This window comes from Morus notabilis, unplaced genomic scaffold (genome assembly GCF_000414095.1).
Source record: "Morus notabilis unplaced genomic scaffold, ASM41409v2 Scaffold1242, whole genome shotgun sequence".
Taxonomy (NCBI): domain Eukaryota; kingdom Viridiplantae; phylum Streptophyta; class Magnoliopsida; order Rosales; family Moraceae; genus Morus; species Morus notabilis.
In genome coordinates this window covers 123,443-148,723 of record NW_010358947.1, presented here as the reverse complement: position 1 = coordinate 148,723, position 25,281 = coordinate 123,443, and the positions used below count along the sequence as shown (strand labels likewise).

The 25,281-nt window shown below is 35.5% G+C and overlaps 3 protein-coding genes across 3 annotated transcripts; 1 reads left to right on the top strand and 2 right to left on the bottom strand.

Moving 5' to 3' along the window:
• Positions 1 to 2,610: 2,610 nt before the first annotated feature.
• LOC21393782 (CLAVATA3/ESR (CLE)-related protein 25) lies at positions 2,611 to 3,868 on the bottom strand. The gene is made up of 2 exons (XM_010093625.2): positions 3,588 to 3,868; positions 2,611 to 2,688 (listed from the first exon to the last, which is right to left on the bottom strand). The coding sequence occupies exons 1-2, from the start codon at positions 3,866 to 3,868 to the stop codon at positions 2,652 to 2,654; spliced, it is 318 nt and encodes a 105-aa protein (XP_010091927.1). The 3' UTR covers positions 2,611 to 2,651.
• Positions 3,869 to 11,571: 7,703 nt separating this feature from the next.
• Positions 11,572 to 13,073, top strand: LOC21393781 (transcription factor MYB35). Its single transcript, XM_010093624.1, has 3 exons — positions 11,572 to 11,704; positions 11,853 to 11,982; positions 12,158 to 13,073. The coding sequence occupies exons 1-3, from the start codon at positions 11,572 to 11,574 to the stop codon at positions 13,071 to 13,073; spliced, it is 1,179 nt and encodes a 392-aa protein (XP_010091926.1).
• Positions 13,074 to 15,265: 2,192 nt separating this feature from the next.
• Positions 15,266 to 24,770, bottom strand: LOC21393779. Its single transcript, XM_010093622.2, has 9 exons — positions 24,297 to 24,770; positions 23,879 to 23,971; positions 23,353 to 23,784; positions 17,166 to 17,301; positions 16,864 to 17,026; positions 16,603 to 16,731; positions 16,270 to 16,464; positions 16,000 to 16,122; positions 15,266 to 15,906 (listed from the first exon to the last, which is right to left on the bottom strand). The coding sequence occupies exons 1-9, from the start codon at positions 24,436 to 24,438 to the stop codon at positions 15,814 to 15,816; spliced, it is 1,506 nt and encodes a 501-aa protein (XP_010091924.1). The 5' UTR covers positions 24,439 to 24,770; the 3' UTR covers positions 15,266 to 15,813.
• Positions 24,771 to 25,281: the final 511 nt, after the last annotated feature.

Here is a 25,281-nt window from a genome sequence, read left to right as displayed (position 1 = left end):
ATCTAAAATTCCCCTACATAGATATCAAAGGTTATCCATACCATAAGAGCTATACTTTTTTTTTTTTTAGTAGACCATAAGAACTATAGTTGTGTAAGAGGGGAGTGTGTGTGTGAGAGAGTTTTTTGTTTAGCTATACTTTTTTTTTTTTTTTAGTAGACCATAAGAACTATAGTTGTGTAAGAGGGGAGTGTGTGTGTGAGAGAGTTTTTTGTTTTTTTTTTTCCTCCCAGTGATTGCCAATTACGTCACAAAAAAAAGTCATAATCTGGCATCACACAAATGTTGTAAAAAAAAAAAAAAAAAAAAAAAAATCTAACGATGAATTTTCTCGTTAATTTTGTTTATTTGAGTAATTAACCTGAATTACGATCAAGGATGAAAAATTGAATCTTTAGTTTTCTTTTTTCTTTTTTTTTTTTTTTTTTTTGGTTAACACTCATCAATTTTTTTATAAGATTTCTTGTGCAGTTTTTTTTTTTGGGCTAATTCGCACCAAATCTGATCCATCCGCTGGAAATGCATACAAAAGGGCTACCGGCTACACACACACACATACACACAGTCCAGTATACGAACTACTCTGGCACAAGGTGCAAATTTTAAGGGCGTCTGTTTCCTCTTTATACTTCTTTCCCTTGGCATTCCAGATCAGTACCAAAAAATCGTTGGGACATCTACAGTTTTGTTTTTGTTTTTGTTTTGTTTTTTTGTTTTGTTTTTGTTTTGGGTGCTCTGTGGGGCTTCTACAGTTTTAATCTTTATTACTTCCCACATTTTGTACTTGAGAGCCCAAAAGGTTCTGTGGCATGCTTAGCACAAGCTTGGCCCATGGCCAGATGGCCTTGCCTAAAAGTGCCCCTGTGCGTGTGTCGCATGCATATCTAAGAGTCTTCAGTACATGAGATTCTCAAACTCAGGCGCACTTTTGCACTCATTAAAGTCTTCAAGGTGGATTTGAGCATTATCAACACAAAATCAGAGCAATATAATCCTTTGAACATAAAACAGATTTAAACTGTCTGTCTTGAATGCCAGTGACCAGACTTTCATGTATTGGCCCAAGTGCGACTCTTAATCCGTATCAGTATGGCTTATTAGAGCCTCAGGAAAAGAAAAAAAAGAAATCAAGGGTGAAAACTTGTACTTGTTTTGAATGGAATTGCACGGGTTGAGAATCTTTCTTTTCTCTATGGAACAAAAAGGGGGGCCATAGTTTTTGAATCTCACACTTAATTTGGACCGAGTCTTATTCATTCTCGAACCAATCAAAATCAAATCACTAATCAGTAAAAGGAACCAAACAAAAAAGAAAAAAGAGACAAAAACAAAAGCAAAAGAAAAAGCAATGGCCAGGGATCATCCTTTGGTTCCTTTCCTTTACTTTTGTTTTCACTTTGGACTGATTTTTAATGATATTCACCATTTTATTTTTGGATTGAGTTCATTTTTCACTGCAAAGCGATATGTGACATGTTTAAATTAACTTTCAGGACTTCTATGTTTCAGACCAAATAAAGCCACCATTCACGCAAGGAATTTGTAGGGCAAGATTTGTATTTTGCATTTGTGTTTTATTTTTCCTCGGGATGTATCGAAATACCTCTCTTAAAGCCCTCCCAAAACCCTCGGTGCCACGAGACCAAACGGTCTCAGGCAAAGGGCAAGTTTCCTGTTCTTTCCTAAATGGAAAATCCAATAAATTTCTAATCCAATAAATTTTTTTATCCAACAATGGAAAGAGAAAAAGAAAAACTTGAATGTTATTTTCTAAAACCTTCTTTAATAAGAAAGTGCAATTATTGGGGAAACTTTCCTGTTAAACGAGACACCAATCAAGGCAATTTTGTTATCGGTAAAAGAGCGCCTTTAATTTGATACTTTAGTTGGAAGCACGAGCAGCAAAATAAAAGCCACTTAAATTTGAAAAAAATAAAAATAAAAAACAAAAAGAAAGCCAAATAATTTAGAAAGCAAAAAAGAGAGAGACAACAAAATGATTCATATACATGTAACAAGCTTACACCGTCTAGGCTTGATCCTTTCTTGGGTAGTGGTAAAAATTTACTTATAGTATCTACTTTGTCTGTTTTTTCCCTTACAAAAGCAAAATCCTTATCCATGAAATCTGTCTCCAAAGCATATTTAAGAGACAAGGCAAATACCAAAAGCGGGGATATCTCCATTCTCCACCCCAAAAGTTTCATCTTTTCTCAAGGCTCTTTTTGAACGTCTCTCTCTCTCTCTCTCTCTCTCTCTCTCTCTCTTTCTCTCGGTCATTTACAATGAGTTTAGTTTCTTAACAATCTGCAGATCTTAGAGAATATGTTTTTAAAAGAAAAAGTACTGAGCTTAACCTTCAATCAATAAATAATCACTCCACAAAAAAGCCTAAATCCTAAAACTACTACTCTCACAATACATTACTACTAACTCATGCATAAATTGCATGTTTTTATAGGCAATGAAAGTTCTTTTGTTGCATTCAGAGCCCAAGTGAACAATCCTTTATAAAGTGGAAAAACATCCCAGTTTCCATTCTTCTAATAGTGACTGATTTGTGGACCAAAAACAAAAAAAAAAAAAAAACCTGTGCCTGCCAGCCACACAATTTTTTCATGCTTCAACAAGTGCCGGATAAAAACACATTTTCAGGCACCAGGTGGTTGTCTAGTCTTCACTGCCTTTCTGCACAACAACACATGAAATCAGGTCCATATTAAGAGAACTGTGGGAGGAAATTATAAAAACAAAAAAAAAAACTTTGGTGGGGTTATCTTATACTATTTTTGGGGTGGCTTATTTATGCATGGTGAAATGAGCTATATATACATAAATATATATATATATATATATTTAATGGTGTCGATAACCAGAAAAGAGCAGAGTTTGCAATACATGTTTCTTTTCCATAAATAAAGTTGTGTTCAATTCTCCCTTCCAAGGTCTTATTTTTGTGTGTATCAAAATAAGAGAAAGTTTGATGACATAAAGAAGCTTTTTATAAAGAATTCTTTATGTTTCATAACTAATTGGATAGTAAGGGGGCATTGGGAGGAGCAGTTTTAAGTTTTGTGCTTCTTACTCTCTCTTTAGTGTTTAAAAATGGGGCAATAATAGCCATACTAACGCAGTGGCAAAAAAAAAAAAAAAAAACATTTTTTATCCATTTAGAACAAGATTCATGAATAGAAGTGTGGCCTCGTTCACTTCGCGGATTCGAGTTTTTAATTCGAATAGAGATGTGATATTTTCTGAGAGCTTTTCACTGTAGCAGAAAAAGTTAGATGTGATATTTTCTGAGAGCTTTTTTCTGTAAAAACTTAAACTGAAAATTCGAATCGGTGAAATGAACGAGATATATGAAATCCATTGTCACGTCTGATAACCAAATTGAGAGTGAAGAAAAATGAAACCGAAATTAAAAGATCAAACATTTTGTCCCCTAATTAAAAAATGCAAGCCCTTCTAGAATAAAAAGGAAAAAAGAAACTTGGGAAAATACACAGAATCATCCTATATTTGCTAAAATAAACATATACTATCACTACTGACAAATATACTCGTAATTAAGAAACAAAATGTACCTGTTGTGAATGGGATCAGGCCCATTAGGCACTCGTCTCTTGCTCACGTAACGGAAGAAATTGGAGTTCCCGTGAAGAAAATCTCTCTCTCTTCCATTCCACTTCCAATGCTTCAATCGCAACCTTTCCGTTGATGTAGCAACTTTTAAGGTGACAGTCTTCGCGGCGTGATCGGCAATAATTCCGGCGAAGAGAAACCAGAAGGCAACAAGAAACAGAAGAGCTCCGACAAAAAACCTCAAGACCTTGCTTCTACTACCTCTTTCCCTCTTTTTGTCCATAGTTATCATGAGTACTTACTCATTCAAACGACAGCGTTGGCCATTGAAAAACAAGAGATATAATTGTCAGGACAGCCAAACAGAAGAAGATAGAGAGGAAAATCTAATACCGTACTAGGAAAAAGATTTATGGGGTCTTTAACTTGGCGGGTAAAGAGCAACTGGGATTCTATTAAAAGGCTAAAATCAGACAAGTGGATATCCTCTGCGTTTGTGAGACTCAGAGGAAAAGATAAAGAGAGAGAGAGGGGAATAAGGCTAAGTACCAGTAAAAGTAAACATTTTATATATAGTTATCTTTGTTGGTAGTTTGAATTTATTTATATCAATTTTTAAACGAGAAAATCTCTTGATTTTAGAAAATTTGATAATTTTTTAATAATACGAAGCCTATTGATGATGCTTTCTGAAGACTTAATTTTTCTTCTCTTTTAATACGTGAATATAGACACATTATTAAATCACGTTAGAAAAAAAGACCGAGTCCTTAAAAAGTTGTAATTGCACTTAAACGATATGGGATTCGCGTTCTTTTATTCTTTACATGCCCCCACAAGATGATGCATGCTTTTGATGAACCGCTCATTTAAACTCATTAGCTCTAATACCACATACAAATTAGAGTTTTTAAGAACTTAATCTTTCATCGTAAAAAATGAACAACCCAATAACTTATAAATTGATTTTTGTTATTGTATTTAAAGATGTGGGACTTGGGTTTCTTTTATGAAAAAAGTACATAATAATATATTATAATCAGATCTATTATTTTTTCCATTTTAAATAACAAAATGTCATTTTTGTTTTTTTTTATTAATTAAATGATAATTATTTATTTTTTAATAAAATGATGTAAATAATATTCTTTTACTATTTTAAGTGGTATCTCTCGTCTTTGCCTTTATTTTATCCTTGACAGGTAAAACTGTATTATCTTCAGCTCATTCTATTTTCTTTTTTAATTTTTAGTACAAAAGAATTTATAATTTGCAGTCACTTTACTGTTGTTGTTTGATTTGATGATGGGTCCCATATTTCTCTTTGGTTTGTGGATTTCCATGCAGCAATAACAGAGACCTCTCCATAGTATACAAAAACACATAGAGCCCGCTGCTCAGACGTATAATAGTGACACAAGAGAGAAGAACCCACTTATTGTTGGACGCTTGGTTCCAAAAACTCACATGCCAAGGAGCTCTCACTCTCACAAATATGTACATTCTTGTTTCCTAATGAAATAAGGGAACATTTTGTGACGTAATTTGTTTTATTTTTATGTAAAAAAAGAGAAAAGAAAAGAAAAACGTGTGGAAGAAAATAGTGTAATGTTTTGTCTCTAGCCATACTTACCAAGTTTTCTTCCTTGGTAAGTACCTAACCTTAAGCTTCGGAAAACACAAGACTTCAAAATTACAAAAGAGAACAAAAAAAAAAAAAAAAAAGTAAGAATAATAATAATCTTATCCTACTTTGGCCATATTAAAAATTTGAAAGCAAAAGCACTAGATTTGGCATGTTTTCCGACCAGCATATTTTCAACTTGAACTGGTCCAAGCAAAACAGTTTCAAAGAGCATTGGTTTGTATTATATAGAATATCCCAAACGAGCTTCAAGAGAGACCCACTAATTAAAGGGGGGGAAAAGAGCTTCAAAGATAAAACTATCTACTATGCATCGGTAAGTTGTCGTTTTCATGGAATCATTTCTTAGTGAATAATTGTTTTTCTTGTCCCACCCCGCCCTTCAATTCTATAACTACAGTACATAAAGCGCATGGAATGTCACATAGAACATTCATAGAAAACCCTTTTCTATTCACATCATATTCTTTGCAAAGAGAATTTTATGATAGGGTATACAAAACTATTTCATTTATAACACCCAATTTTAAAGGTCCAACTTTCATCAAATTTTTGTTAAGTCGTAATATTTTTTTTTATGATAATTTTTCTGGTAGGGTTTTCATATCGATAGGCACTTTAAATCTGATCAAAATCACATCAAATTAAAAAAATATGTATAATAAACAGTTAATGATACAGATCTAACAATCGAATATAGAATTATCGTTAATTCATTTTTTTTGAAATCTTACTAGAAAAATTCTCTTTTTTTTTTATTTGATATGATTCTGGCATTATTTATGGTTCAAAATTATGTGCCACGCGAAAAGTTTTTTTTTCTTTTTGAAAAATTTGTTTTCTTAAAAAAAAAAAAAAAAAAAAAAAAAAATTGGCCCCGCGAAAAATTTTTTTTTTTTTTTTAAAAATTTTTTTTTTTAAAAAAAAAAAAAAAAAAAAAAAAAAGAACGATCACTGGCAAACTTTGAGCTAGTACCGTGTCCAACAAGAAATGAATCTGCAAGATGTAAATGCTTATTGTAGGATGCGTACGATACGGCGCACATGCAAAATTAATCTACTTGGCAAGATCAAAACAGTGCCATGTACTCCAGACCTCAGCCGCTAGATGATGATAAACAATGATATAAGGCATAAGCCATTGAAAAAACAGTTGTCAACTAAAAGCTGAAAACGAATTGGGATGTACGGTAACTCCATTCGAAAACAATTATGAGTTTTCTTTTTTTTTGGGTAATCGAAAACTACATGATTAGCAACTAAGGTATTATTATCAATAGTATTTGTTTATAGACGTTAAATTTGGTTAAAATAGTTAATCAAAATGAAAAATATATACAAATTAAAAGTAAAAAACTAATAAATTAGTATAGAAAAGAGTGTATTTACAACGGAGAATGTTATCTTGTTTAGAATTGTATTTTAAATGTTAGATTAAATTTTTAATAGTTTAATTTAGAATTATAGTGTGTTACGCTTTGTAAACTTTTAACGTAGATATATATTGATCTGACTATTAAAAAATTAATTTAACAATAAAAATAATAATAATTTTTACTGGTGGAATAAAATAGCCTTTTCCACCCAAAATATTTCTTAAAGAAAATCATATAGTTCGAAATAATAATCTTACCAAAAAAAGAACATCGAGAAGTTCTGGTGATAGTTGAATAATCTACAGTTTCAGAGTTATATCTTCCCAATCAAAACCAGCCCCATCAATTCCCGAATCATCGCCCTTGGCATTAAAAGAAAACGCTGTGAAAGTGACAGTTGGAGTGCCTTAGTACTGATTTTTGAGCTGTGTGGGACCCACAACGAAGCTTGCAAGTTTGCAACGTATAAAGGGCGTTTAGTATGCAATAATCTTAAGAATGAAAATGAGAATCTGTAATATTATCATATTTGGTACAAGAATTATAATTTTTAAATTCTTAAAAAGGTAATTACTATAGGATTCACTTTTTCTCATTTTAAGGTAATTTAAATACCACATATCATAGTGTTATTCAAATTCTCAAGAATCTCAAAATTATGAGAATCTTATTATTATTATTTTATTATTATTATTATGGATCTTCTTCCATGCGAACAACCAAACACAGTAATGTAATATTCCTGAGAATTTGAAAAAGATTCTTGTATGGAACCAAACACATTAATGTATTATTCTTATGAATCATATTACCTTCCATCACTTTCCTGTGAATATGATTCTTACTGATTCCCGCATACTAAACGCCCCAAAGTGAAGAACACGTACAGAAACAGAACTGAAAGTCAAGTTAATTATAGAAACTAACAATAACATTGTTGTTCTTGTTCTCTATATAACATCCGAATAATTAGGTCCGTTTATTTTACTGATTTAAATTTTATTATAGTAAAAAAATTTTAAAAATAATCATATTTAATTTTTTTATTACAATAAAAAATTCTCATATAAAATTATATCTCAACTTAAATTAAAAATTTAAATAAGTAAACTAAACGACCCTACATGTGTTATTAGCTTGATTAGTAAAAAAAAAATACATATATTATTAGCTGTATTTTAGCGTACTATTTCCCATCAGATCAATCAATCAATCTAGTTGATCACATCTCAGAGAATTTTCCTGTTTAAGAAATGCTAGACAAAAATTCCGCGCATACAGACTCTTCACAGTGAAAGAAATTCCCTGTATGTGTTTTAGCTGTTTGTTTCTTTTTTTGTTTTTTTTTAAATAAAAAAAAAGAGAGAGAAGTGCAAAATTATTCTTTACAAATAGTCATTTTTCTATTATTGACATCTTAATCATAATTATTCTTCTATCATAACAGATCGCTTTAGACAATATTGATTAAAAAAAAGAAAAGGGACAATATTGAACACATTAGACAATATTGATTTCGTGTTAATTTTTAAAGGTTAATTCTAGAAAAAAAAAATAATCCTTTTTTTTTTCCTTTACTTACGCGCAAAAATTAACTGCCTTTAGTAGGGCTGTTCATAAACCCGAACAACCCGTAAACCCAACCCACACCGCCCCAACCCAAGCTGAAAAAAGCAACTCGCATCATTATTTTTAAATTTGCAGCTCATTATACCTCTGGCCCGAAGTGTTTGGGGCGGATTGCGGGTTGGGCCCATAACAACCCGCAATCCCCAACCCAACCCGCACAACATACCCCCAAGCTTTCGGCCCAAGCCGAACTGCCCAAGTTCTACCCTAGGCTCGCTAACATTAGGGTTCACAATCTCATTCTTGGTCTCCTCTCCCGCGAACCCCTTCTTCTTGCCTCTTTCTTTTCAGTTTTCCCTCTTCTTCCCCTCCCGTGAACCCCCTCATAACTCTCTCCTCATTGCTCAGTCCTCTCGGCCGCCGTCTTGCCCACTTTCTCCGGTGCTCTCTCGCCGGACTGATAAGGATGGTTGCTATTTCTATTTAATGATGAAGTTTGAATATTATATTGAACTTTAAGTCTTTGATTTTTTGAATATTGAAACCGACCACCCAACCCACCCCGCACCGCCCCAACCCAACCCGAATATCGTTGGGTTGTGAAATTTTTCTCACATCGTTGGGGCCAAATATGTGCAACCCGCACCCTTTGGGACGGGAAAAAAAAAGTCATACCCCGCACCAACCCAACCCATGAACAGCCCTAGCCTTTAGATTCTTGTCTCAAAAATTAACTGCCCTATTAATGTTATAAAACGATACTGGTTAAGAGCTCAGTCCATCCTCTTTTTCTTCTTCTAACCTATAAATATACAAAGCTTTCTGTGGTTTTTCAGCATCCCATTAACTTAAATACCCTGTTACGCCTCAACTTTTACATGTTACACCTCAATCTTTAATATGTTACATGTGTAAAATCGGTCGTGTTAAAAAACAACTGTAAAAAAGCATAGGGGCTTTTTATTTTTTGTTTTTTTGTTGAGATATTCACTTGCAGGAATGGTCAATCTCTACTGCTCTAGGAATCCGTTGAACTTGACATCAACGTTGAATTAAATTGCGTAGCTGGAATTTTTTTATTTAAAAAATACTGAATGGATTAGTGCTTAACCAATAATTCACCCAAATTGCATCTTGATAACTTTTGGGGCCAAGCAAGAGAGAGAGAGAGAGAGAGAGAGATGTTTTGTCATTTAATTCTAAACTGATTTCTAATTGGAAGTAGAATAAAAATGATCATGCAATTTAAGGTAATGGGGAAAGCAAATTGCATGCATTTCTTGCCTACTCTACTTTATAAACGTTATTTCCCTCTTTCTTTTAAATGTGCATGCAAAGCATTGCAATTAGATGTTAATTCATCTTCTGACTCTCACATAATGGGAAAATCAAGTGGTGAAGAGAGGCCTCTACCCTGAAGAATTTGATGCAAAAATACTTGCACACCACATGGGATTGGGAATTGGACATTGGATAATTTGGATCCCAGGTCTGAATTTGGTCCTCCCTTCTCTTCAACTCATGGTTTATAGTGTTATATTTGTATAACATCAAAATTATACAATTATACAATTATATACACATATAACATATATTCTGACCCAATCACATTCTTTTAAAAAGAGCATTATGATTCTTAGGTAAACCATACATACTAAAAAAAAAAAAAAAAAAAAAAAAAAAAAAAAAAAAAAAAACCCCACAAGATCGCAATAAACATAACTGCCAAATTCAAGCAGGACTTCAGGGCTTTCATCTCCTCTATTCACTCGATTACCATGCTTTTATTCTATTTCCTTGCTAACTAGGAGTGTATATTTTGGTGAACGAGGCATCTACCAATAGCAAGAGATATTGACAGAAAAAGTATAAAAGAAAAATCTAAACATTGAAGAAAAAAAAAAAGCACCCAAAAATTATCCTTTAACCGAATAAAGGGAAAAAAAATAAACACTAAAAAGTCTAAAAAATTACTGAAAATGCCAAACAAAGAGAGTCTAAGAGAGGATGAGGCGGGCGGATCCCAGTTGCCCCTATCGGGTTTGGCCCGCCCTGCATTATTTATAGTTTCAATTACTACTAAGACTAAAGTAGTAGTAATAACCTTTTTAAGTAGTAGACATCACGTGTCACGTTCCCACGTGCTGAGAGCCACAAGAGACTCTCTTGTTGCCACTTCATCAACCTACTCACATGTGCGTTGGCTTATAAAATGCTACTCCACCTTATAAGTTTTCTATGTGGGACTTTAGTATCAGATTTTTTATATTCCAACATGTTGAAGATGTGGTAGACCTAAATTCCACGCAGACAAGCTCTGGAGATGAAAGAAAATTCCCTGTTTGAAACGTCGTGTTTCCGAATGATTTTTATCATATGTATGCACAAAACTGCCTTAATATTCAGACTTCAGATCCAATCGGATCCGATACTTGTTGCGTTAAAAGGCGTATCGTCCTTCCGACAGAACTCTTTAAGTCCACTGGCAACGCCCCAATATTATTATTTTAGAGAAACTCTGAAATTTTTATCATCTAAGGGCATTGCTTAAAGGACATGGGAAAGCTTTAAGTACAAAACTTTGAAATCACAACATATATATATATATTGCTAGAATTGTGGAATTGGTCCAAATTCAAGGTTGATCAACGATAGAAGGTTTTGAGGGAGGCATCATCACATGCTTGCTACCTTACATCAAAGTGTAAATTGGTGAATTAAATTGGCAGCCAAAAAAAAAACTAAATAAATAATAAAAAGATGGTGATTTTTCACCTTATTATCTACATTTTTTTACAGACGATGGGAAATTGGATTAAACTTTTTTTTTTTTTTTTTTTTGTAATAGTTTATGGTATCAGCTGTAAGAACTGGCATTGTTTTTGGACAATTTGTTTTCTCAATTAAAATACTTTCTTATTTATTTCTTTCATAAACTTAGATATTATGTTTGATGAAATGAGGCGTTTCTTGGTATGGGGTGGCCTAGACTTGACAACATGCATCGTCTCACAGGAAACTCATCCATATAGCTGTAATTTTGAGGGGGGAAAAAAACAAAAAAGAAAGGCCTAGTTCTTAATTAACCAAATAATTCACTCAAGTTGCACCTCAATATGAATTGCTTTGGGAGCCAAGCATATGAGAGAGAGAGAGAGAGGGAAATCACTATTTTGTGATGTCATGCTAAACCGTTTTCTAAGAAGATGAAGGAAAATAATCATGCAATTCTAGTTAATGGAGAGCCAAATTTCATGCTCTTCTTGCCTCTTTACTTTGTAAAGGTTCTCTTCCTCTTTTTTAAAATCTTACATGCAAAGCTTTTGGAGTTGCATCACCGAATACATAATTCACCTTAACATTTCATCATTTTCTCTCTCACTCCATTCCCCTACAATGGGAAGACCGCCTTGTTGTGATAAATCCAATGTGAAGAGAGGCCTATGGACTGCAGAAGAGGATGCAAGACTACTTGCGCATGTATCCAAGCATGGGTTTGGGAATTGGACATCCGTTCCCATGAAAGCAGGTCTCTCTAGTTTATGTCATGGCCTATAGTAATTTTTTCCTTTTAATGTTACTTCTAAATCAACATTTGCATATATATATATATATATGTGTGTGTGTATATCTAGTTATAATATATCAACTGAATTTTGCAATGAGTTTGTCCGCAGGACTCAATAGATGCGGGAAGAGTTGCAGGCTGAGGTGGACTAATTACCTCAGGCCTGACCTCAACCATAATGACTTCACTCCTCAAGAAGAAGAGCACATTATTAACCTCCACCAAGCTATAGGAAGCAGGTTCAATAGCAACATTTTTTTTTTTTTTTTTTGCCTGTTTAAAAGCGTTTTCGAAATGGTTTTGTTTTAAGTATGAACTTTGAACCAAAGCCATGCCCACAAATTATTAGTCCTTGAAAAGATCATAACAACATAAATTATCTTTCACTTTCATACCACTTTTCATGTACTGCAGGTGGTCTCTCATTGCAAAGCAGCTACCTGGAAGAACAGACAATGATGTCAAGAACTACTGGAACACCAAGCTGAGGAAGAAGCTTTCCAAGATGGGAATTGACCCTATAACTCACAAGCCTATTTCTCAGATCCTTTCAGAATATGGAAACATAAGCGGCCTTGTGAATTCTGGACGCCTGCATATTGCCTCTCGGAACACGGACAACGTATTTGTTCCGAAGTCAGAGCCATCATCTATCATCACAGGTTTTCTTCCACCTACCAATATGATCACAAGGCCTGCAATTGAGCAAGTCCCGGATTACGACTCTTTCTCTAGTTATAACCCTTCATTGGACTTCTTGAGTAAGTCCCAAGTAATCAATCATGACATTGTCCAACCACACTTTTTCAATGAAGTAACCTCCTCTTGCTCATCATCATCATCTTCTTCTCATGTCTCTGACTTAATTAGCTCGCCACAATCTCTCTCTTGCCAACAATCTCAAGCCCAAATATTCACACATTCATCATCATCATCTTCTTCTTCTTCCCTTAATTGGAGCGAGTTTTTTCTCAAGCTCGAGGAAGAAACACAGGAAGGAGAACAAGAGGGTGACTTGCAGGGTCTCGTGTCATCAACAAACGCCGTGATTTTATCACAAAGTGAAACTCCAGCACAGAAGTTTAGAAGTGATCAATACAGTGCAAACAGAACGGTAGATGAGGAACTTGGTTCTCATAGTATGTCTGATTTTGAATCCACAATTTTTGGAAGTCAAGTGAGCAACAAGACGGAAAATTCCTCCGCGGATTCATTCTTGGACACTCTCTTGGATCGAGACAGCAAATTGACGGCGGCCTTCCCTGAATTGTTGGACGGATCTTTTGGGTATTACTGCGCGTACTTGGACGACAGACACTTTCCAGCCTAGTAGAATTACGTAGAGTAGCTTGCTTCATAAAAACACTCCTACTTACAATTACTAGTTATTAGTCACAGGAAAAACAATAATTGCAATTGGCTTTATATCTTGTATCACAAGCAAGGCCAAAATGGTGACGGTAACGATGCATGAAGATTATTAGATTTTATGACTTTGGTAACTTCTCTTTAGTTTAAGTGCTATTGAACTCTGAATTTGGATGTTATCCTTGAAAAAATAGAATTAAAAAATGTAATTGGAGGTTAGGAATAATGGGATTCGTAAACGTTAGTATTTTAATTTTCTTAGTGAACCAAATTGGCAAGAAATATTTCTAATTGAGATGGAAACTTTTTTTTATTATATATAAATATACATGTAATATATATATATATATATATATATGGTGGATCCAAACAAATGGTTATCCTTATAGAAGCAAAGGATGAGAGAAGAACCGTAAAACTATGATGACATATATATTATTACCAACAAACTGATCCTATATTCTAGCTTCTAATGATAGGAATCCTGATATCCAAATCTAACGGCTAGGAACAAAAAAACCTTTTATTTTTATTTTCTTTATGCTTTGAAGATGAAATTAATAAATCAAAAGCTTCAGTCACAATGAAACCTGCCTCTACAGTTTCATTCAATCAATGAATCTCCTCCACTTATTATCAGATTTATATGTTAACTAAATAATCAATTCAAAACCAAAAAGTCTTTTTTCCTTTAACAAACTGTGTGGCAAAGACCCACCACAGGCTCAGAAAGAACAATGCAACTTCAAAAACCAAAAAAGCCGTTCTGTTAGTTAGAATCAAGAGTTAAAAAAGAAGTGAGAGAAAACCTTAAAAAAAGAACACAAAACAAGAAGAAACAGAGAAGAATAATTCATTGATTAATATTGATGACTACATTGCAAAGATCGTCCGTTTCTTTTAGAAGACAGGGCTCGTCGGGTCGCACTTGGAACGATCGCCTTCAATTTCAGGCGTTAGAGTCTAAGACCTCTCATTCTACGTTCCTCCGAAACAAAAGAGAAGAGGAACCTCTCACAAATCTTCAGAGAAACCAAGAACGCAATTTCAACGAATCGAAGATGGTTAGTTCTCGATCGATCAGCTCCTCGTCACATTCTAATGATGATCAAAAGGTCCAGAGATGTTTTCTCTCCCTTCTCTTTCGGCGATGCATGGGGTCTCCTACAGCTTGATTTAAATCTTTCCCATCATATTCTCCATTTGTAAAGTTCCATTTTCTCCTATCTCTTTAGCTTTTTTATTGCGAGAAATCCGAATGCGTGAATTTCAAATTGATGAATTTACATTATTAGTAGCATTTGAGTGCCTCAGAAAAACCAAAGTTCAGAGGTGCGTAATTCTGATTTAGATATATTTGGCTTTGAGCTATCTAGTTCATGCTCTCTTTTGCATATTCTCAACCGTTTTCAATGACTCCTAATTCAAATCCAACGCCCATAAGTTTGATGATTATATCATTCCGACCATGTGAAATTACTTTCCCAAAAAAATTCATGAGAATTGTATTGCGTTATGGGACTTTTTCATTGGTTTGTACTTGGCCTCTTTGGTTATTATAATTGCGTCATAACTATCTTTGAACTCAGCCATCTTTCAAAAGCCAAGGATTACCTGGATTAACATGTCATTCCTAGTAAGGATATCATTCAATAAAGCCACTTTATGCAATTGAATGGGGTTATCGGATTGTGCAACATTTTTCTTTTTAGTATTATGTTAAACTTCTAATGTCGTAGTTCAGATAAAAATACGATTTTCATATGAGAAAAGAAAATGGGATAGATATAAGATTAAGACGTGAAGTTTTTTTCCTCCTTGCTGGTCCCGGCCTTCTTTTTTAGGAAGGAGCTATGCCTCTGGCAATGTACATTACGCATTTACTTTGGTGAGACTTGGTCCAAGGTCTCATTTTCCAATAAATAAGCTCGAGCCAAGCCTATTCTCTTTCTTCAGTGTTGGTTATTTAGTCCGTTAAAGCACAATGCGCCAGACATAAAGCAATAGAGAGGAGACCAAGTAAAACCATAACAGTCCAATGCGGCACAGGAATTGTCAAAACCTCAATATTTTTTAATGACTTTTTGCAAGAGGAAGAATTACAACTCAAATTTTTCGCTTCAATATTTTCTCTAAAAAAAAAAAATTTAAATTTAACTTTTATGCTATAATATATTCTCTCGCATAAGTCACTCTTCAATAACTTGCAACTCGAGTTCTGAACTTGTAAGTCACAAGAGAGACGTGCATAAAAATTCCCGACTCTATAAAGCACACTTCTCTTTCAACCCAAACGAAGATCACATTACAAGAAATGATCACAAACCATTTTAATGGTTTGAACTATTTCTTTTCTCGTTGGCTGCATCACTTATGGAGAAATCACGAGCATCATTTTGCTGAATTCTGATGACAAACAGAAACCTTCTTGTTTCTTATTTCACTTAATTTGGTTGTCATAACTGTACATTCGGATATTATGTACAAATGAATTTAAAAATACGATAAAATTGTACGGGCATAAAAAAATGGCTGCCAACATACAACCGAGGCACCATATAGGCTTAACAAGGCATCTTGTTTTTTCTCTTTATGGGGGAAAAAAAAGTTTCAAAAAATTTTGAAGGTGATATAAACAGTTCTTCATAGATTGAAGAACCTCCCAGGAACAAGCAATTACTGGATTACTATGGCTCAACGACTCAAAATCCCAGTTGATGATGGTTAGTATAGTCTATCTCGTTCAGGCGTACACAGCACAACATATGCTCAGGTAGATCCTCTGCCTTGTTCCCCTATTTCAAAAGCACAAACATTATCAGATGTGGATCTCAAGGATGTCACGCAATGCTTCGGTGCCTGAATTGAAAAGTAGTCGTATACATTACCTGAATCGTTAGACCGAAGTCCAATATGGATAGCTTCAATCTGTCATGGAATGCCTCGAACCCTTTTCTCGAAATGTAGCTGAACCGGTGTATATCCAGATCGATCTCGAAGTAGTTTTCTCCCTGCAGGAAAATGAAAAAGCGTCCGAGTGAGATTATACCATCTCATTTCTCTCTCTATTTCTTTAGTGTTTGAGTTAGATTGAACTATCAAGTGTTTGAAAAAAAAAAAAAAAAAAAAAAAAAAAAAAAAAAAAAAATCCTTCTTACCAAGTAAAACTCGTGTTGAGGGCGCGAAAGAATGGGTTTTTCGTTGTAAGCATTCATTAGCTTCTTCTCAGCTGTACTTAAATGAAGGTCCTCCAAATTTGCCGCTCGGCCCAGGATTTTCAATCTTTCTCTAAAGGGTGCAATGGTATCAACAGGAAAACCTCTAACTCTTTCCACTTCATCATTGATTAATCTCTGTCAAGGAAGAAAGCATGTAATACCCTCAGCAAACTGACATATACCGATATCTTAAACACAAAAACAGGTTGTAAAGATACCATAAGAAAAAGAATACAGCAAAAATAGGAATAGACAACCATGGTTTCATCTTACGTTGATATTATCTCGTAAATTAGGTGGAAGATCTTTGGAATAACCTTCAGAAACATTAAAGTACATAACCAAACTCATTCCTTCTCCATCATTTTCTCCTTGAAATATAGAGGAAGAATATAATGGCACCTGCAGTTTAGAATGACATCTTTAAGCATTAAAAAAAGTCTAGAGAACTAAAGAAATCTGGTTCCAGGGAACAGATAAAACACAACCACTGTAAAGATAGTTTTGCAGCATTGTTCATCCAGCAATATGAACCTGAACATTTACAACAAGAATAGAAGGGACATCGCCAGATATATGCTGAGAAGGAAGTTCCACGAAGCGAGCAATATGATCAATTTTCCTTGGGCATAAGAAAACATCAACGCCGAAAGGATAAAACGCTGCGCAGTTTGGAGCAAAGTCTTTCTTTTTATCCCTGTAGCCAAAGTAGAGTTGGTGCAACAACAAAATCAGGCAATGACAACAGATTCTTTCATCTGTCCACATGACCGTGTGATTATAGCAAATTAAATATTTAATAAGGATACAAAATGTCATCAGATAGATAATCTCACCTAAAATAGTTTTTCCCTCTGACTTTAAACGTGCTTGGCTCAATTGGCGACCAACAATCCCGCATTCTCTTGTCTATCGGGCAATGAGGAACCGTAGAACCTGCTTTTGGCCTTTGCCGAAGCACGTTGGGTGAAACTAAGCACAGAGAAAACACGAAGATCATCAAATTGCTGGACATTTTTGTAGCGAGTATGGAATAATTGAGGGGAAAAGTCATTAGTTGACTTTGAATGATTTCCCTAAAGTTTTGGGATAGGTGATTAGGCAGTTTCCCTCTTTTTTTGATTTGTTTCCTTATTTATCTTGTTTCCTTTTATTTGTTGTTCCCTGGCTTATCTATATAAAGAGGCCAGTATACATGCCTAGGATTATGAATGATTGAACAATAGTTTCATTCTTCTAGCAGTGTTTCTCCTCTAGTTACTATCTCCCCAGGTTCTTGCTATATGGTATCAGAGCCAGATTAAATCTGGACGTTCTTGAACTCCGAGTTGTAGATGGCAGCATATAAGAGGGCTTTGACTGGAGCAAGCGGAGGCAATGTCCCTGAGGAAAGTTCCAACACCTCTCGGACTACCTCCACAATTGCTCCCACTGCTATTTCTCAACCCACTTCCATGAACCCCGAAATTTCTAACCATATCTCTCTACAAATTACCACCCACAAATTAAATGGAAAGAATTTTCTTAAGTGGTCTCGTTCAATATTGATGGTTTTACAGGGAAGAGGAAGATTGGGCTATTTGGATGGTTCAATTCCGCAGCCCAAAATTGAAGACCCTTCTTATGCGAATTGAGAAGCTCAAAACTCCATGGTGATGGCGTGGTTGATTCACTCGATGGAAGACAACATTCTAGATACCTACATACTATTTCCCACGGCAAAAAAAATCTGGAATGTTGTAAACTTGGCCTATTCCGATTTAGAGAATGCCTCACAGATGTTCGAATTGAGAAACAATGTGAGAAATCTGAAACAAGGGGAAAGTGATGTTACAAAGTATTATCATGAGTTGACAAGAACTCTGCACTTGTTGTTTGTGAACGTGGACAGGAGAATCCAGGGGAAGGAAAAAATAACAAGAAGTGGTGCGAATATTGCAAGAAACCTTATCATACCAAGGAGACTTGCTGGAAACTACATGGCAAACCGACCAACTGGACACCTCAGAATCGTGGACGTGAAGGAAAGGGATTTCAAGCAGCAGCCGACAAAACTGATGAAGAATTAATCACTCCAGCCACTGCAGCACCGGTTTTCTCTAAGGAACAGCTGGAACAATTAAGGCAGATGATGACACAATCATCTTCCCACTCATCATCTCTCTTGGCTCAGAGAGGTAAAGCATTAACTGTTTTTTGTGGCTTGGCAGAAAAAGAAGAACCATGGATTATTGACTCAGGAGCAACAGACCACATGACTGATTGTGGTAAACTTTACACTACATATATTCCCAGCGCTGGAAACCGCAAAGTGCAGATTGCCGATGGGACCTCCTCTGTGGTGGCCAGTACTGGGACTATAAGAACTGGACCTAGTGTCACGTTAAAAGGGGTTCTCCATGTGCCGAATCTAAGTTTTAATCTTTTGTCCATAAGTAAGATAACCAAAGACTTAGACTATGAAGTAATTTTTCTGCCGTATGTCTTTCAAGACCAGACTCTGGGTTAGATTCTTGGTGGTGAGTAACCTTCTGGCTTTCTCAAACTTTTTGGTTCTTCCTGCGTGAATAGGTTAGATCAAATGGTTGCAGACCACCCTCCTTAATTTTTTTGTGTTCTTGCGTTATAGACTTTGGTGCTCTAAGGTTTTGAACTTGTGTAGAATTGTCAGGTTGTGAAGGATTATCTACCTATTCTGTGATGGTGTGTAGTTAATCATAGCCAGGTGGTTCGAGTACGGGTAGATTTGATTGAACATTATCCGGAATTTTAGTGGAATTTTCTATGGTAGTGGTCGGGAAATTTTCAGGCTCTATAACAGGTGGATCTGTCTGATTTAAGCCAGGAATATTTTCAAACTTTTTACCATGATTCTCTACTTCAGGGGATGTTTCATTAAGACTAGAATCCCTAGGTTCACGCTTTGTAATTTCTAGAGGAGGAGCAAAATCCCAAAAAAATTCCCAAGATTCGAAGTTTGGAACTACAGGATATTTTGACTTCTCCCAAAAATTATCTTCCCATTTTTTCTCCCCCTAAAGGAAATTTTTAGTAAACGCAGGTTGATCTTCAAAGAAGGTGACATCCCTAGACACAAAGTACTTCCTCTTTTCTATGGAGTAGCACCTATAGCCCTTTTTAGTTGTAGAATACCCCAAAAGAAACATTTATGAGCTCTAAGGTCTAATTTCCCTCGGTTAGGATCAAGGTTATGAATAAAGGCAACACAACTAAACACTTTTAACTCTAGAGAATATGGAACACGAGCCTCTGGGTAAGATCTGTATAGGCATTCTATCGGGGTTTGAAATTTGAGAACTCGAGAGGGTACCCTATTTACCAAGTATGTTGCAGTTAGAACTGCGTCACCCCAAAAACGCTTAGAAAGATTTGCTGTAAACAGTAATGACCGGGCAACTTCTAAAAGATGACGATTTTTTCTCTCGGCTACTCCATTTTGTTGTGGTATATCAACATATGAGCATTGAAAAATTCGGTTCCATTATCAATTCTCAAGAATTTAATATTCTCATCAAATTGTGTTTTAATCATTGCATGAAATTCTTTGAAAACATTCCCGGCTTCGGATTTTTCTTTTAGGAGATAAACCCAACAGACACGTGTGTGGTCATCGGTGAAGGTTATGAACCATTTTTTGTTGTTGGTGAGACTTGAAATACGAGAAGGTCCCTAAATATCACTATGAATAAAAATGAATGGTTTTGATGCACAGTATGGTAAAGGAAAGCGATGAACATGAGTGTGCTTTGCTAATTGACAAACTTCACATTGAAATTTTTCATTATTCTTGAACAAAGATGGAAACAAAAACTTCAAATAAGGAAAACTAGGATGTCCTAATCTATAATGCAATAACATAACTTTTTAAGTTCTAGAGATAGAATTGCTTGTAACCATCTGAGCTTTCCCATTAACGCAAGAATCATCCTTAAAGTAGTATAGGCCATCCAGCTCCTCAGCACTACCAATCTTCTTCCCCGATAATCTATTCCATACGTCTGTGTGTAGCCCTTAGCCACCAACCGAGCTTTATATCTTTCAATTGAACCATATGCCTTATACTTAACTGTGAATACCCACTTGCACCCAACTGGAATCTTGTTTTTTCACAATGTCCCACGTGCCATTCTTCTTTAGAGCTCCCATTTCTTCCAAGACAGCTTGTCTCCATTCCGCTTTTTCCATTGCCTCCTGGATATCTCTCGGTATTTCCACACTTGCCATATTAGACACCAAGGCTTTCATTGGTCCTGACAAATGATCATACCCTATATAATTGGTTATAGGGCGTTTGGTACAGGATCTGGTACCCTTTCTTAGAGCAATAGGAATGCCTAAATCCTCCAAGTTACAAGATTACCCCACACAAGAGTGCAATAGCCCGAGGTAGACCTTCTGTCCTCAACATCGCCAGCCCAATCTACGTCAGTATAGACCTTTATGTTTCTATCTTCTCTCTTCTTGAAGAATAAACCTCGTCCTGGTGTTCCTTTTAAATACTTCAAAATCCTATAGACAGCTTCTAAATGTTCTTCAGTAGGAGAATGCATTTATTGACTAACTTTACTCATAGCAAAGGCTATATTAGGTCTAATATGAGACAAGTAGATAAGTCTCCCAACTAGACATTGAAAGCGGCCCTTGTCTACAGGACTATTATCCCTTACAACCTCCCTTTTTTTATTTGGTACCTATAGGAGTCTCTACTGGTTTGCAACCTGTTAGGTATTTTTATTAGTTGGCAATTTATTGGCAATCTTATAAAAATTCAAAAAACAGGTTTAAGAAGATTTCGTATTACAGAAGAAGATTCAGAATTAGATTTGAAGTTAAAGTTGCAGATTTTGTTGAGTTGAGATTTGAAGAGATAAGAATAAAAACTTGATCAAAGGAAGATAAGATATTGGTTGAGATTTGAAGAGATAAGGATAAAACCCTGGTCAAAGGAAGATAAGGCATTGGTTATTTGAATTTAAATGGGAGATAAAGCTTATATATAGATCAAGTTGTTTTTAGATTTGAATTCTTGGCTAAATCCGATTATTGTTTGGAGTTGTTCAAAATTGGAGCTTGCGGATAACGTTTACAAAAGAATATTTAAAATCAAATCAAGCTTGATGTATTACGTGAAGCATGGGAGGTTTACATGTGATAAACATATATTGTTAATGTTGGAAGTGAAAGGAGCTTGGAGAAGAAGGCTACGGGTGAGGTAAGATAGATTGGATTATGTGCTATAAAGGTGTTGGTGGATGAGAATGTTAAATCTGAATTCAAAGTTTAAAAGGATAATTAATTCGAACTTGATAGTTTGCTGCATAATTCAAATTGAAGATTGAAAAGATAACGTGAAGACATTTTAGAATCTATCTAGGAGAGAGAATCATGGAGATAATAGAAATCTTATCGAGAGTGGATTTAGATGAGATTCTCTTCACTTTATTTAAAGGCTTTGTTTCAGAGCATATGGGAGTACGAGTTTAATAGAATATTTTCATAAAAGAGTCTGTGAGTTTTTGTGAGCCTAGTGCGCTATTGAGATCGTCCTTCGGGAGAGAGATTTGTTGCTTTCGGGAGGAAGCTCTGCCGGTCGAAGGGAGTTCGCTAGGTGAATAGAAGACGTGCGGTGCACGCTAAATAATCACTGTGGAGATTCGTCACAGCGGCATCATTGTCTAGGAGAGAGTTCTTCAGTGAATAAGTCTGTCCGGTGTCTGTAATTTCTGGAACATAGTGAATTATTTACTGTCTGGCCGTAGCCCCGCAGATATAAGTGTGCGCACCGAACTGCAATATCTTATTGTGTGTTCTTTTGATTTCTGCACTTTATTCTGCTCGAGCAACTGTACATAATTAACCCAGATCTTAATTAATTAAACCGTGTTCCCAATAGTGTTCCAATATCATATGGAACACCAGGCGTAACATCAGATCTAACACAACCCAACATCCCGGTTTCTTTCAAGAGATCTAGTACATATTTTCTCTGTGAAACTAAAATGCCACTTTTGTTTCTAGCTATCTCCATTCCAAGAAACAAGTAGTTGCTGAAGGTTGGAGTTACCTCTACGTGTCTACTGTGACAATAAGGCAGTCATAAATATCTCACATAATCCTGTTCATCATGATAAGACCAAGCATGTGGAAGTCGACCGGCATTTCATCAAATAAAAGATAGAATGAACTATTTGCATGACATATGTTCCTACTACTGGACAAGTGGCTGATATTCTGACCAAAGGATTGGCTAAACCCTTGTTTGAAAAATTGATAGACAAGCTAGGTATGTACAATGTGTACTACCCAGCTTGAGGGGGAGTGTAGCTGAGTATGGAATAATTGAGGGGAAAAGTCATTAGTTGACTTTGAATGATTTCCCTAAAGTTTTGGGATAGGTGATTAGGCAGTTTCCTCTTTTTTTGATTTGTTTCCTTTTATTTGTTGCTCCTTGGCTTATCTATATAAAGAGACCGGTGTACATGCCTAGGATTATGAATGATAGAACAATAGTTTCATTCTTCTAGCAGTGTTTCTCCTCTAGTTACTATCTCCTCGGGTTCTTGCTATAATTTTTATCCTCAAACCACATTAAGCTCGTTTGGTATAGCTTATGCTTATGCTTATGCTCTTAGTGACATTTTCTTCGAAGAGCTTTATAAAATCATACATAGACTCGTTAAAAGAGATTTTTCAATTGACTGAAACCTCTTTTGAAAAGTTATCCAAACACTCCCACGAGAAATTTTAGACCCAGAAAGTCCAGCATCTTTTAGAAAGCAATGTCAAACATGCCCATTAAAGTTTCTCTGTTTGGAAAAATGCCTATGTAAAGGTAAAGCAAAATATACCTAATTGGAGATGAAAATAAGAAAAGCATTATTACTGATGTCACCGTTCCACGTAATAAATAAACTTCATTGAAGTTCAATTACGCTGACTTAAGATTTAAAACAGACAATGAAATCCCATTTAAACTAAAGAAGGATTAAATGCAATACTCACTTAATGCCATATCAGAGTGTTGCCCTTCCCTCCATTTAAAGGAAAGTTTTGAGGGCAATTTCCACTTAAAACTTGGAGGACCTGGGCTTATTGGTCTTCTCTTGTCAATTGTGGAGGCTGTGGAAGCAAGAAAAGGCAAGCAATTATTCGGAAGAAGTCCGCAATGATCCAACGGCTGCGTAGTCCCGTCTTCTCCCACGACACTTTCTTCCGCACAAATAGTAGATGCTTCATCCATATTAATCGAACCAGACTCAATTCTCCCATTGTTCTTGTTTAACGTTTCCCTTGGTTTGTGATTCTCCTGTTGGTCAGAGGAAACGACAGCTTGAGTCTGAGTACTTTCACCAAGCTCCTTATTACGATAAAAGCCTCTTGGCGATGAAACACTCAATCTGGATGCGCTTTCGTTGCCATTAACGGAGGAAAAATCTGCAAATGGTTAAAGACTCAGCAACTTTATAAATAAATTTTCAAAAAAAAAAGCTAAAAATCATTTCTTTTATGTCGCCTAAAAACAGCATACCCTCGCGAACGCTGTAGAAATCATCGTCCAATTCGGATTCAACAAAAGAAGTACAATCCACCCATGGCACGTCCGTACTTGCTCTAGCTGTTCCTGAATACAAGCAAGAACACGAATAAAAAACAACGTGAATTTATTTTCCCCTTTTCTAAAGTTCAAGTACCAAAAGAAGATGTAAGGCTCAAGTTCCTGACTTTGGTGACTTTGGTTAAAAAATGAAAAATGGATCTCCGGAAATTAATGCATACAAGCCAATAACATTCATTCAAAAGTTCCTAAATTAATGTTTCCAGCAAAAAAAAAAAAAAAAAGAATCCTAAATTAATGAAGACAAACTCATCTTCTTCACAGAGCTAATTTACTTCTTAAAAAAGAAATCGGATCCACAAAAGAAAAAAGGATTAGTGAATAAACGAACCTTGAAGTGCAGGATTAGGGTAAGATCGATTCAGGGACGAAACGCGCCTCTGAAGAGTTCTTCTTCTGCGGTACTTCTTCTTCTTCGACAAATCCAATCTCCTTTCCACGCACTCTTTGGGTCTCGAAACGCAAGCTCCCATCGTCTCTCTCTCTCTCTCTCTCTAAAATTATGTTTTTCTTCTTCTTATTCTCCTTCTCGTCCTCAAAATTCTATTTAACTCCCTCTCTTTCTCTCTCTAAAATTCTCTTTTTCTTCTCCTTCTTCTCCTTCTCTTCCTCAACATTCTATTTTAAAAAACTCTCTCTCAGTCCACTAGAGCTGCTTCGTCTTTATCACACTTCCATAATCATTAAACAATAAATAAATAAAAACTGATAATTTACCCACCAAAAGAAAAGAAAAAAGAAATCGGTAATTTTTATCTAAAAATTGAGAGGAGAATATAATTATTCGATTCCGATGATACTCTCGGCTTCGAAACTCGGCAAAGTGCGTTTTTGGAAAAGTCAAAAACACAGCGCAGTTAATCTTGATTAATTTGTAACACGGGATCCGTAATCAACCGTTTGGCACTTGGTATGGGCCCACGCGCTATTAATTGTTAGAACGGACGGTCATAAGAGCGCGTTTGATCATAGCTCCTGTAAAGAGGCGCGTGGGTTGAGATGCTTGAGAACCTAACACCGTGTCTGAGGACAGACTTCCGTTCACGATGTCGTTCAATGTTTGAGTGTCAGTTCTCAGCACGTGTCCTTAGCTGTTGGTAGCACGTGTTTTTGTAATTTCTTGCTCATCATTATACCCATCTTCTTCATCATTATCCCCATCTTCTTCATCATTATCAATGATTATTTATTTTTTATTTTTTAAAATCTTCACTTGCTAAATGGGCCTCGGACCATATTATTGGGCTTCAATTGTAGTCCAGCTAAGAGCTATAAGGCCCCTCTCCTTCCCTAAAAGAAATAGAAAATTATATAAG

Bases quoted from the DNA above. Each gene is read 5' to 3' on its own strand.
- LOC21393782 (XM_010093625.2), bottom strand. From the start codon at position 3,868: ATGGACAAAAAGAGGGAAAGAGGTAGTAGAAGCAAGGTCTTGAGGTTT. The intron at 2,689-3,587 runs GTACATTTTGTT...GTTGTTGTGCAG, and splicing joins CCTGATCCCATTCACAACAG to AAAGGCAGTGAAGACTAGAC.
- LOC21393781 (XM_010093624.1), top strand. From the start codon at position 11,572: ATGGGAAGACCGCCTTGTTGTGATAAATCCAATGTGAAGAGAGGCCTA. The intron at 11,705-11,852 runs GTCTCTCTAGTT...GTTTGTCCGCAG, and splicing joins ATCCGTTCCCATGAAAGCAG to GACTCAATAGATGCGGGAAG. The intron at 11,983-12,157 runs GTTCAATAGCAA...CATGTACTGCAG, and splicing joins CACCAAGCTATAGGAAGCAG to GTGGTCTCTCATTGCAAAGC.
- LOC21393779 (XM_010093622.2), bottom strand. From the start codon at position 24,438: ATGGGAGCTTGCGTTTCGAGACCCAAAGAGTGCGTGGAAAGGAGATTG. The intron at 17,302-23,352 runs GTGAGTATTGCA...CTCTGTGCTTAG, and splicing joins ACACTCTGATATGGCATTAA to TTTCACCCAACGTGCTTCGG. The intron at 16,732-16,863 runs GTTCATATTGCT...TCTAAACTGCAG, and splicing joins TTCTTGTTGTAAATGTTCAG to GTGCCATTATATTCTTCCTC.